Genomic DNA, 13,223 nt, shown 5'->3' with positions numbered 1-13,223 from the left:
ATAAATTACTGGACAATTGTGTGAGAAATTTATTCTTGCCAAATTTTCTCGAAAATAATGTAAACCTTTAAATTTGTAATAATTACTTAGATATGGTCGGAGGTCCATGAAGAACGTAGATGGAACCTTTATTGATTATGCTCAATTTTTTCTCCCAGAAGGAAATTAGAAGAAAGGAAAATGTTGCCCCCTTACAAAGAACACTGCTTACACAGTCTTGGCAATAAACACTCGAGGCAAAAATTCCTTGTCAGTGTTTTCTGATTTCTTTCATTACTAGCTAGTTACACAGATAAAACCTATGTCGAGCTTCATTCGAAGAAATACTGCCATATTTTATTTAGTGTTTTTCATTACTATCCTGTGCCACTCGAGTCGTAACCAGCTCTTTAAACACATTTAGCAGATTTTAGATACAACTTCTTTAAATTCAAAGCATATGGAAATCTATGAGGGGATCAATGAGGTAATGGCCTTTTCGGCTAATGGTTAAATTTTTGGCTAATCAGTTACTTAAGGTTTTTTCCTTTCCGCTCCGATTAAAAGAATAATTTCTAGCGTCAACTTTTTAAGACTAGAGGTTAACATTTGTCAATTTTTTAGCCTAACGGCTGAACTCTCTTTGTCGTTTTACGGCGACGGGTAGCCCCATTGACACCTTCATCCATACGGAAAAGATGCAATTCTGTGCATTTTGTGATGATGGGACTCCTAAAGTACAACTATAAAAGCATCATGGCAAAAGGTATACGGCTGAACGGCTGGTCAATTTTATCATTATCAGTTCACTTGGGGAACTACCTCAGTGTAAGTTCTCTGTGCTTCAGAACCTTTGTACTATCGGCGGCTGATTGTAAAAGCTATGCTCTATTTACCAAGGTAGGTCACAGCTAAAGATACTTTCAGAAACACGTGAACAACTGCAAACGTGAAATTAAACCTTTCCATGGATATGAAGGATAATTTTTAAAAAAAAATTTCTAGTACACTCCAGTAAACAAACACTCAAGGTGAAAATTTTATCTGATTTCGCTGTTATATAGGCTATTTATTGCAGATACTGGCTCCTTAGATACTATACAATGGTCGAACCTCAGGTATACACTGAAATGATATCACCTATAGCTCAGTGTGACCCACGTTCGCATGTCGCTGGTCGTGGCTTTCAAGTCGCGCCTATAAGAAGCAGGTTTTAAAAATATTTTTTTTGGTGCTATTTGTTTCACTTTTTGTTTGTTTGTTGAAAGGGGGGAGAGGGTTTAGAAACCATTATGAGATATTACTTTTTTTTTGTTTCTTCCTTCATTTCTTATCCACTCTAGTAAGACTCAAAGTGAATATTTTATCTGATTTCGCTGTTAAGTGGGCTATTTTTTCGTGCTTTAGCAGCTTCCTGCGTGCTTTACAACAGAGCAGAGCACAGTCAAGGCTTCTCTATTTGTTAAATGTACTGCACGGCCGTGCATACATAACATGGCGTGAACAATTTTAACTGCGGCTAAAAAGTTTCCCGTCGAGTTAAGCCGCGAGGTTTCAAAACTTCAACACTACTTTTTCATTCTAACCCGAATGAGATAGACTGTTTTGACCTCAAAACGAAAAGAAAATATACCAAAAAATTTTAGAAAACAATGGGCATGTAGCGTAACATAATTATAATGTTATTGACTGATTGACGTGTGCTTAGTAATTATGGCCGCTATCTTTGATTTTTACAATAGCGGAAGGCTGGGAATAGAAAGGAAGTTGTACCAAGGGGGTGAGCGGTGGTCAAAAAGAACGAGAGGGGAGAGGTTAAGGCATCTTACCTTTCCCAGTCCCCCCCCTCCCCCACCTTGCACCGTGCACCAAATTAAACATGGCTGGGTCGAGTAGACAATCGCAAGCTCCTTAACTTTAACTCGCCCTCATATGACCCCTCAGGCTATTTTGAATGCTGAATGTGAAGTTTAAAAGCTTAAGGATGTGATGAGTCATTATGGATCTTTCTTTTGTATTTTCAAGCGGCAGAATCATGCATTTGTTCCCTATATTCAAACTGATACCCCAGCTCTTCTAACTTAGATGGACAGATTTCAGCCAAAAATAGCCCAAATCAGCAGATCATAAAAAACTCCTTTATTCAGGGAACAGTACGTGCTGGCTGGACTGAATGCTTGACTGACACAACTGACAAAGGGGTCAGGTCATTTCATTCACCAATCTTAGACAACACAAAAACTAACATGATCTAAAAAAGAGGCGCCGCTTCGTAAGAAAACCCAGTTTCACTTTCATGTCGATGTCGTTGATGGCAGAATGTGACTTTGTTGCTGCTTTTTAATGAAACTATCGACGCCTGCTTCTATAATTCCAGAAGCTCTCAATACGGTTAGTTTAAAAGTTAAGCTGGTAAAGCTCATTTTGGCGTATTACTCATCAAACAAACGATTTCTTTCTTAAAGTAGCAAACTAAAACGTAAAATCGTTATTCAATGATTGGGTTCATGTTTCGAATGATTTAATATGCATATTGCTGTTTTAGCATTTATTTACTGAAGAAAGCAAGAGGTGATTAATAGCTGATTAAGGCAAGGAACAGAGTCTTCGGTCGAAACAGAGATAAACAAGGACACAAGAGGCACACTCAATCAGGTATATGACTGGGTTGTGATTGATGATTTCATGATTGCTTAGTTTAATTAGCTGCATGCAAAGAATATCAATGCAAAGGGGTCATAAAATATGATATGCGCGCGTGACTCTGTATAGTCTTACTCTATATATAGCGTCATTAAGCAAGTGCAATGAATAAGACAAACTTCTTCCTTTGTTATCCATCCTGAAGACAGTTACGAACGGGTTGTCGTTATCCGTTTCTCAAGAAGTGCACTCATTTTTAAGCACTTCTTTATTAGAGAACTGTTGGCTTCTCGAAACAGATTATGTGTGCAGACAAGTGAGAGAGCATATTTTCGCGCCAGATTTAGCCTACTACCTGTTTTGTCATGATAGTAAAATAGTTTCAAGGGGGGGAAAGAAAGCTGGACTCTAAAAGGAATTAGCGAATAAAAGATATAAAGTACAATTTAGAATAAACAAGAAGGATAATTATAAATTCGACTTGTGGCTTACCATACCTAAAATTACTCGTGTGTAAATAAACCTTAATTCTTGTGTCTAGTTCTTGTTACCACAGCACAATTTCGAAGGCTCCGACTAAATTCATCGCTTTTGTCCCTGTAATATGTAAGGAGATAAATCCTGCCATATCCAAAAAAATAATGTTTTGATTATTCAATCAATCAATTATGTTTCTTGAGTCTTATCAACAAATACCGGACAAGCTCAACCCTGAAACCAAGATCCACGAGACTAAAATTCTAACTCCTAATGGGAGTTCTACAATTTCTTAGGTCATTTTGAAACCCCCTCTGTGCCTATTTGAAGACACAAAAATAACCACTGATGCTTACTGCCACGAGATGAATAAACCCCACTGAGACCAAAGACTGGTTTCACTTTCATGTTGCTTGTAAACAACAAAACGCGGGTCGAGATGCCACGATAAAGAAGAATTTAAGGTTATCAAACGAGATAGTTGAATGTGGTGTTTCCATAGACTTTGAAAATTGTTCGTAACAAAGTAATCCGCTCCAATTAGAGTTGAGGATTAATATTCGTCGATCAGGGACAAATGCTGTCTGTTCTGTCGTTTTCTGTCACTTAAAAAAAACTAAACAAAGGTCCGCGCAATTCAAATGAAGAAATCAGTAGAATGGATGTCGAGGAGTAGTCAGTAAAACAGGAAAAGCTTCTTTGATTTTTGTTTTTTTGCATCGCTTCCCAGTTAAAGAGTATGTTGTGCTTCCGTCAAAACTGTTGAAATTGAGAATTGTTTATAATCCATGGAATGCAACAGTGGATCTTTCAAGGAACTTACTTTCAAAACAAGGTCGCTCAAGGACAGGAAACTCGAACTCAACTGATGACAGCTAAGTTGAGGGATATTATTAATCAGGTTTAAACAATTTTAACATCGCCTGATACTTAACCAGTGGCGTGTATTGAAAACAAGAACTATGCCATAGGAAAAAAACAAAACAAAACAAGGTGATCGTAAAATCAAAATAATAGCAATGGTGGTCCTCACTGCTGTCACCACGATGAATGAGAGTGATTAGCGCACAGGCATACGAAACTGATAAAGAATTAGGAAGCGAAACAAAACAAAACAAGTAAACAGAAAAAAAATTCTTACTATGGCTAAACTTATTGATGTTCGTGACTTTTTGTCCATAAGTCACAACAATGACAAAGAAACTTGTTAAAGCAGACCGAAACTTCTTCCATTGTAAGCTGTCCTGAGGCCAGGTTTTTGACGTAGTCATTCTCTTGTGTTTAGTCAAGCTGGATTTTAATTCGTTTGAAACGTGTGTTGACGGCAAAAAGAAAGTTAACTTCTTCTCTACCTATAGCAAGATTGTAATAGTGTATAGTATAGTGTATAGTATAGTGTATAGCAAGATTCGTAAAAATTCACCTTTTCTAAAGACGTACGTAATGTTCAGTAAGATCTTATCAAATGATGAGATGTGTATTCTTTATCTGCCCCAGGCTATTTTGAACGCTGAATGTGAAATTTAGAAGGTATTACAGGATCCGATGAGTCATTATGGATCTTTCTTTAGTATTTCCAAAGCCATATAGTCGTACATTTGTTCTCCATATTCAAACTGATGCCTTCTTCCAACTTAGATGGATCGATGTGAGCCAAAAATAGCCCAGATCGGCAGACCAGAAAGACTTCTTTATTCATGGAGGAGTAGGTGCTGCACTGAATGCTTCACTGACGTAACTGACAAAAGCGTCAAGTCATATCATTTACTAGGCTTAGACAGCACAAATAAATGTTAAAAAAAGAAGCCCCGCTGCTTCGTAAGAAAACCCGGTTTCACTTTCATGTTGATGCCATTGATTGCGGAATATGACTTTGTCGTTGGTTTTAAAGTGAAACTGTCGACGCCTGCTACTCTAATTCCAGAAGCTCTCAAAATGTTTAGCTTAAAAGTTGATATTCTAGATTTCAATCACAAATATTCAATGCTCAGAAGCGGGAACTAAGGCATTTACGTGAAACTATTTCGCGATGGCATCGCTATGATGAATACTGCATTTAACTTAGAAGCATCTCTAGATTTTCAAAGCTGGTAAAGTTCATTTCTGCATAATATTCATCAAACAAACGATTTCTTTCTTAAGGTAGCAAACTAAAACTTAAAATCGTTAGGTTCATGAGTCCGAATGATTTAATATGCAAACTTGCTGTTTTAGCATTTATTTATTAAAGAAAGCAGGAGGTGCTTGCTAGCTGACTGAATTAAGGAACAGTATCCGGTCGAACCAGAGATAAACAAGAACACAAGAGGCACGTTCAATCAAGCATATGATTGGGTTGAGATTCATGATTTCATGATTGCTTAGTTTTATTAGTATAGCCGCATGCAAAGAATATCAATGCAAAGGGCCGCAAAATATACCCTACAATGCAGATTTTTTATAAGGGGAAGTTAACGTTGAGAGGCTCGCGATCGTTTATTCAACCGACCATGTTTGATTTGGAAATAGAGTCGATGGGGGGAGGGGGGCGATGAGAGGCGAAAATACGCCACCCGAAGAGGCTGCTGAAAAGCAAAGCAGCCTCTGATTAGTTGTGCGCCACTGCCTTCCTGAAATTAGCAGGTAACCAATCAAAATGAGTTAAATTGAAAACCGGAAGCACAATAACAAACACACATAGAGTCAATGTGCGAAACGGTGAGGCAGTTTTTTCAGCCAGGAAAAGAAATGGCTTCGACAAAACCACCTCAACGGTCACAAATACGAACTGATAGTTGCTGCATTTCATATTCTCCGAACAAAAATCCTTGAGTGTAGCCGCCATTAATCCATTCAACAATTTTCCTTCAATTTGATCGTAAACGATACTTTGAAGCAAACAAACAACTGTACTCAAAGGATTACTGGTTTCAATTTGTTTGATGCAAACCAGGATATTCTTGTAAAACGGTGTGGCTGTTTTTATTTTTTCATTTTATTATTATTTTTTTCATCAACGAGAGAAATGGCTTCGCAGAAGCCTCCACTGCTGACGTAAATACGAGTTGATATTTGTGCACCGGCTATATCTTCCAAACGACAATCCGTGAGCGTAGCTATCGAAGAAGCTTTTCAACAGAGTTTGCCATCTTTCCCTTTTTTCTCCAAGAGGGAAATGTCCAAATGACACATTCAGCTTGTGATTCGGCTAGAGCTTAACCACACCAATCAGGAACTCCGTTCATGGACGTACGGAGTTTTGCAAAATAACAATGACCCCAGGCAGGTGTAATCTTCATTCCCCCCCCTACCCCTCTCCTTATTTTTGGCCGTTGACCCCCTCCTGGTAAAAATTTCTTTCTATTCCCAGCCTTCCACTGTCATTAAGATAAAAGATGGCGGCCATACTTTTCGCTAAGAAAATACTGAGCACTCGCTCGTCGTCGCTGCCATTTACCATCTCATATCCAACGCTCGCTCACGGAATAATTGTTATCCGACTATTGACCTCCGGGCAACAAGCGCGGGAATTAAATAAGTCATAATTATCTTTTTGAGTTATATTATTTCACCCTTTTAGTGCATACTAAAACAGCTATTCATCTTAGTATCGTCGCTCGCCGCCTTCCAGCTTGGTAAATATCTATCATTAGCCTCCTTCACTTCGGTGAATAGTTGTTAACATACTATAGCCTACTACAGGAAATAAGTTTAAAGTGTGGGGATAGTAGTTCGTCAAACAACGACTGTGAAAAAAGTTAGTCTTGGCTATCAACGAAACCAATGTCAAGCTTCGAGCCTCCAGTCCCCATTGGTAACTAAACTGCGGTTACCTTTCTTGTGTTTATAGTTCTATAGTACAAAACAACAAATCAAAAGATGACATCAAATCAACAAATAAACGAATGAATATTTTAGTGATGAGATAATCGGGTAGGGATTTATGGTTTCGGTTTTGTGGCTCTATGGCCCTAAATGAGTCGAATTGAATAACTTAATTACAAATTTCTGTAATGCAATGCAGCTATGTTACACACTGTAAGAATAGGCCATTTGGCGTGAGAATTTGGGCCCGAGTAGCAATATTACATACCTCAGCTCTATTGCCATGTTTTTCATTTATCATCGTAGCTCAACTTTTGAATCCAGTAATCAATCTCCCCTTCGACCTTCCCTTGCAAATGTTTTGAAATTGCTATGTTTATAATGATTTCCACACAGCGGTTCTTTTTGGCTATCACGCCCTCCATTAAAGGATCATGCTTTTTGGTGTGTAACGTGACGCTCTCGAGAACGGCCGCGAAACAGACTGGTAATGACTAAAGGAAAAAGAGCACACAATGGACAAACTTGTGATTCTGAATCAAAATGGCCACTGCACTAGAATACTCTTCAGAGCAATTAAACTACTACAGAATATGCTATGTTGTCACCGATGTACTAACAGAGGGCTTGCGAATAATTTTAAAACAAGAATGGGACAATCGCTATCGGAGAACATGGGGAGAATGGAAAGATCAACCTAACAATGGACTGGACTTTTGGAATGGCGAATCCTTGCGAAACAGAAGTCGAAACGCTCGTCTGCTGGCAACCATAAAAAACGGTGACACAGCTGAATGGGACTGCACCATGCTGTTTTACGCCATTCTTTATTCAGACTGCATTCATGGCTTGAATCCAACCCTTAAATCACACGTGGATGACCTTAGGAAGTTGCGTAATGAAGACTTTGCGCATATGCCACGAGGACACCTTTCGGAAAAAGATTTCCAAAGTGTGATTTTAAAAGTTAAAAATGCATTTCTTGCACTTGGTCTTCCCACACAGAAAATCCATGATATCCAAAATCAAACAACTTTCCCAACGGAAGAATTGACAAACATATTGAAGATGGTTGCCGATCTTAATCAAGAAGTTCAAGAGAAGGAAAAGAAACTGAGAGAAAAAGAAAGTGAACTTCTTGAGAAGGGTAAGGAGCTGCTAAAAAAAGAGGAGCAGCGACAGGTCCTTGAGCAGCAGCTTCTTACAAGTGTGTCTCCATTTTGTGTTCTTCCCCTAAAACCTACACACGACGTCACCGGCCGCGATTCTGAGGTTAATAAAATTGCCCAACAGCTCCGAGCTCTCAAATGTGTCAATGATCATACTCTAAGCACCTTGTATATATCTGGAAATCCAGGAAGTGGAAAATCGCAGCTGGCCCGTTTGGTAGCCAAGCGATTTTACGACGAAGTCAAAGGAATTCCTCTTGCGACTTCATTTGTCATGACCCTGAATGCTGAAAATTCAGAAACGCTTTTGGAATCCTACGTCGTTTTCGCTCGACACTGTAAATGTCCAGAGTATGCAGTTACAAACACTCTCAACTCCACAGAACTATGTGCAGACGAAAAGATTAGAAGTCTTAAGACGCTGATAGGCGCGAGAATTTCTTCCTATACGTCATGGCTGCTGGTAGTCGATAACGTCATTAATGTGTCTCAAATACATGGACACTTACCAGATACAGGAGACGAACAGTGGGTAGCAGGCCAGTTGCTTATAACAACACAAGACGCTGTCTCTATCCCTCTGACAAATTCTGCAATCCAACATGTCTCAGTCAGCAAAGGAATGCATCTAGATGATGCCCGCTCGTTGTTAACACTCCTGTCAGGGGTGAATGACGGTGAAATGGAAGATGAAGTTGCACAGGCATTAGACTATCAACCTCTTGCCTTAGCGAGTGCCTCCCTTTATGTGCGAGAAGTTCGGCAGAGTAAAGTATCTGTCAACTTTGGCTGGGGCGACTATCTGGAGAAACTTGTAGGTGGTGAACGAAATACGACAGAGACTATTCTTACTGAGACAAATCCAAGCTACAATAAGTCCATGACAACAGCAATAACACTTGCAGTGGAAAAAGCGATGGCAACCGACAGAGTTATTAATCACCTGTTCACTTTCCTTGCTCTTTGTTCACCTCAGCCAATACCCCAAGACGTCGCTGTCAGTTACATCATACAAATGGATGAAGAATTTACTGATAAAGAGCGGATCAAATCAAGGATAAATCGATGTTCATTGTTATTATCTGAAGAAGAAGGAAGCAGCGTCTATATCCGAGTGCACGGAGTCGTTCGCTTTGTACTTGATTCTTTAAAAACAAATTATGCAAAGGATTTATACGTCAAAGCCGTCATTGGGGCTGTTACATCATTTGCCAAGGTCAATGACTTTGATTCCTTTATCATTAGCTCAAAAGTGGTTCCCCACCTAAGAAAATTGATCCTGAAGGATAAATATCTGTTTCCTATACAAGAATTATCTCAAGTCAGCAAAATGGGTGTTATTCCCCTACAAGATTATCTTAATGGCCTTCCGATCCTCGGACAAATGTGCCTCAACCATTGTGAATACAAAGCTGCAATGAGCTACTTCGAAATGGCCTTAGAAATCATACGCTCATGTAACGCAAATGACACTCTAAAAAAAGCAAAACTGTACCTCTGTGTAGGAACCGCACACAAATATATGGGTAACTTAAAGCAAGCGAAAAAGTTCTATGAAAGTGCACTGGATATTTATGTGAAACAGCTCGGACCTGAGCATATACATGTCGCAACTTCTTACAATAACCTGGGTACTGTATACAGAAATCTAGGTGATTTCCAGCAAGCAAAGGACAGCCATGCACGTGCACTGGACATTAAAGTGAAACAGCTTAGACCTGAGCATGTAGATGTTGCAACTTCTTATGGTAACCTGGGTACTGTATACAGTGATCTAGGTGAGTTCCAGCAAGCACGGGACAGTCATGCACGTGCACTGGACATTCGTCTGAAACAGCTCGGACCTGAGCATGTACATGTCGCAGCTTCTTACGATAACCTGGGTACTGTATACAGAAATCTAGGTGATTTCCAGCAAGCAAAGGACAGCCATGCACGTGCACTGGACATTCGTCTGAAACAGCTCGGACCTGAGCATGTAGATGTCGCAACTTCTTACAATAACCTGGGTACTGTATACAGTGATCTAGGTGATTTCCAGCGAGCAAAGGACAGCCATGCACGTGCACTGGATATTTATGTGAAACAGCTCGGACCTGAGCATGTACATGTCGCAACTTCCTACGATAACCTGGCTACTGTATACAGTGATCTTGGTGATTTCCAGCAAGCACAGGACAACTATGCACGTGCACTGGACATTTATGTGAAACAGCTCGGACCTGAGCATGTACATGTGGCAGCTTCTTACAATAACCTGGGTACTGTATACAGTGATCTAGGTGATTTCCAGCAAGCAAAGGACAGCCATGCACGTGCACTTGACATTTATGTGAAACAGCTCGGACCTGAGCATGTACATGTCGCAGCTTCTTACGATAACCTGGGTACTGTATACAGTGATCTAGGTGATTTCCAACAAGCAAAGGACAGCCATGCACGTGCACTGGACATTTATGTGAAACAGCTCGGACCTGAGCATGTAGATGTCGCAACTTCTTACAATAACCTGGCTACTGTGTACAGTGATCTAGGTGATTACCAGCAAGCACGGGACAGCCATGCACGTGCATTGGACATTCGTCTAAAGCAGCTCGGACCCGAGCATGCACATGTTGCAACTTCTTACAATAACCTGGGTACTGTATACAGAAATCTAGGTGATTTACAGCAAGCAAAGGACAGCCATGCACGTGCACTGGACGTTAAAGTGAAACAGCTCGGACCTGAGCATGTACATGTTGCAACTTCTTATGATAACCTGGGTAATGTATACAGTGATCTAGGTGATTTCCAGCAAGCACGGGACAGTCATGCACGTGCACTGGTTATTCGTCTGAAACAGCTCGGACCTGAGCATGTACATGTTGCAGCTTCTTACAATAACCTGGGTACTGTATACAGAAATCTAGGTGATTTGCAGCAAGCAAAGGACAGCCATGCACGTGCATTGGATATTTATGTGAAACAGCTCGGACCTGAGCATGTACATGTCGCAACTTCTTACAATAACCTGGGTACTGTATACAGTGATCTAGGTGATTTCCAGCAAGCAAAGGACAGCCATGCACGTGCACTGGACATTGGTCTGAAACAGCTCGGACCTGAGCAAGTACATGTCGCAACTTCTTACAATAACCTGGGCATTGTACACAGAAATCTAGGTAATTTCCCGCAAGCAAAGGACTACTATGCACGTGCACTGAACATTTATCTGAAACAGCTCGGACCTGATCATCTTAAAGTTGGAAAAATTTATGAAAATATTGGTGACGCACACAATGAACAGGGTCATGATGGGGAGGCGAAAAGAAACTATGATCGTGCTTTGGCGATTTATGTTCGAAGCCTTAGGCCTGAAGATGTTGACGTTATAATTATTCAGAATAAGCTGGCTCAACTACTGCAGAATACTCGGATGGCCTTTGTAGATATGTAGACAGGCGTGTTTGTCCTGTTACCTGTTCAATGTTTTGAATGTACTAAATTACCGATGTCAAGTTCAGGCAACTTATCGTTCAAATTTCGTTAAGGATACAATAAGGTTAATTAATGGGAAACCAACATTTTTTAGAATCACGTTCAGTTTAATCGCTTACTACCGTAACTATTGCTAAGGATTTCTTCTCTTATTTTAAGCGTTTGGACGTATTTTAATTCTGAATAGGAAGAAGTTGATTGTTTATCGCTGTGAGACATTCTGGTACTTATTCCAAAACCACAATTCGATTGATCGGATCTCTTCATTTTCGTGAGTTTTAGAGAAGTCAAAGTGAACTAGAGCGAGCGCCCGTCATGACGACTTTCAGGATCTTTAGTGGGACAATTTATATACAAGGAGAGATTTCCTGTTGTAAAAGAGGATGCAAAATGTATTTCTAATTTTGCAATTTAATTTTTTTTTCTCGCAGTATACTTTTCACATCCATAACACCTTTCTCTGAGAAATATATGGGGATAAGAATGTCTGCCATCAGTGTTACTCTGTAAAGGTTAGGTATTTAGTTTAATTTCTTGTCCAATTTGGTCACTTTCCTGAAAATAAAATCGAAGTCATTGCCAAAAAATTGGTGAAAAATACGATAGTTAATCCAGCAATCACATTCAAGGAAATTTTGAGGGTCCAGATTAATTTAAAAATCATTTTTTAAATATGAAATTCGTCATGTTTTCGTAAGTAAAATCTTGCATTGCTAACCTACACCATGCTTGTGTCACTTACAGTAACCATAGCAATTTTTCTTGCGATGTTTGCTTACTCTGGAACACAGTTCCTTTATTTGTTTTGAAAACGGTACCAGCAAAACTGAAAAAAAAAAAAAAAACTTTAATCGATTCTTGATAAGCCTCAGCAAATCAAATTGCTTTAAAAAAGTTTAAATGATACGTGTACCCTAATCAATTTCGCCATTTCCGAGAATCGCAAATTGCGAATAAACAAACAAAGAAACAAACATACGATAAATCATTCAAATATCTAAGTTTCTGGTAGTAGTTAAATAGTATTATCTGATTACTTTATTCAGCGGTTTGTTAATGGAGATATTAGAAGGAAAAAGCGTTCGGGATTCAATATGAATATTCCTGTTCTTTCTGAGAACGCGAACGCAGAAGGTCTCGAGGGCCTAGTGAAGAATTAGCATCGCAAAAAAAAAACAACAAAAACGGTAAAGTAGAGTTTAACCGGCGACTATTTCAACATAACTGAATGCGTTTATTTTACGAAGTTCGACAGATACATTAAAACCATCCCACGACTGTTTTGGTTGGCTGACCCAAATGTGAAGAACAGCCGGGCTGATGTAAACTTACTAAAGCCATTTCCGTTCATCTGGAGCCGAAATTAAGGTGCATTAACGAAGTTAAGTGGGAAGTCGATCTCGTCGGTGTGAAAGATGGACACGTACGCGCAATGGTGGTGAAAATGAGCGAAGCTTTCTCGAAATTCGAAAGCAGTACAAATTATAAATGTGTGAGAATTCAGTTAAGTGATGGCGGCAAAGAAAAGAAAAAAATATCGTCACTTGTTTATGTGGATAAAGCGCTTTACATGATAATTGTTCTAAATGAATGGACGAGGAAAACAGGTACGATAGTCTTCGCTCTTGAATGAGCACGGTGACCTATATTCTAAATTGCATGTATTTCGTG

The 13,223-nt window shown here is 39.5% G+C and overlaps 1 protein-coding gene across 4 annotated transcripts; it reads left to right on the top strand.

The window, feature by feature from the left end:
• Nucleotides 1-2,063: 2,063 nt before the first annotated feature.
• Nucleotides 2,064-12,961, top strand: LOC149050872 (uncharacterized). 4 transcript variants are annotated; one of them, XR_016184108.1, is made up of 3 exons: nt 2,064-2,370; nt 2,525-2,634; nt 4,738-5,340. XR_016184108.1 is itself a non-coding variant. In XM_089197881.1 (3 exons), exon 3 carries the CDS (start codon nt 7,447-7,449, stop codon nt 11,509-11,511), a length of 4,065 nt encoding a protein of 1,354 aa, XP_089054007.1. In that variant the 5' UTR covers nt 2,064-2,370; nt 2,525-2,634; nt 7,300-7,446; the 3' UTR covers nt 11,512-12,961. The 4 variants fall into 4 exon arrangements, 2 of the variants coding, with proteins under 2 accessions (XP_089054007.1, XP_089054008.1); XR_016184109.1 differs by lacking the exon at nt 4,738-5,340 and adding an exon at nt 3,396-4,720; XM_089197881.1 differs by lacking the exon at nt 4,738-5,340 and adding an exon at nt 7,300-12,961.
• The last annotated feature ends 262 nt before the right edge of the window (nt 12,962-13,223 follow it).

The sequence above is a fragment of the Pocillopora damicornis genome, chromosome 2 (genome assembly GCF_964200805.1).
Source record: "Pocillopora damicornis chromosome 2, jaPocDami1.2, whole genome shotgun sequence".
Taxonomy (NCBI): Eukaryota; Metazoa; Cnidaria; class Anthozoa; order Scleractinia; family Pocilloporidae; genus Pocillopora; species Pocillopora damicornis.
Note: the sequence above shows the minus strand (reverse complement) of the source record. Positions and strands in the feature narration are given on the sequence as shown.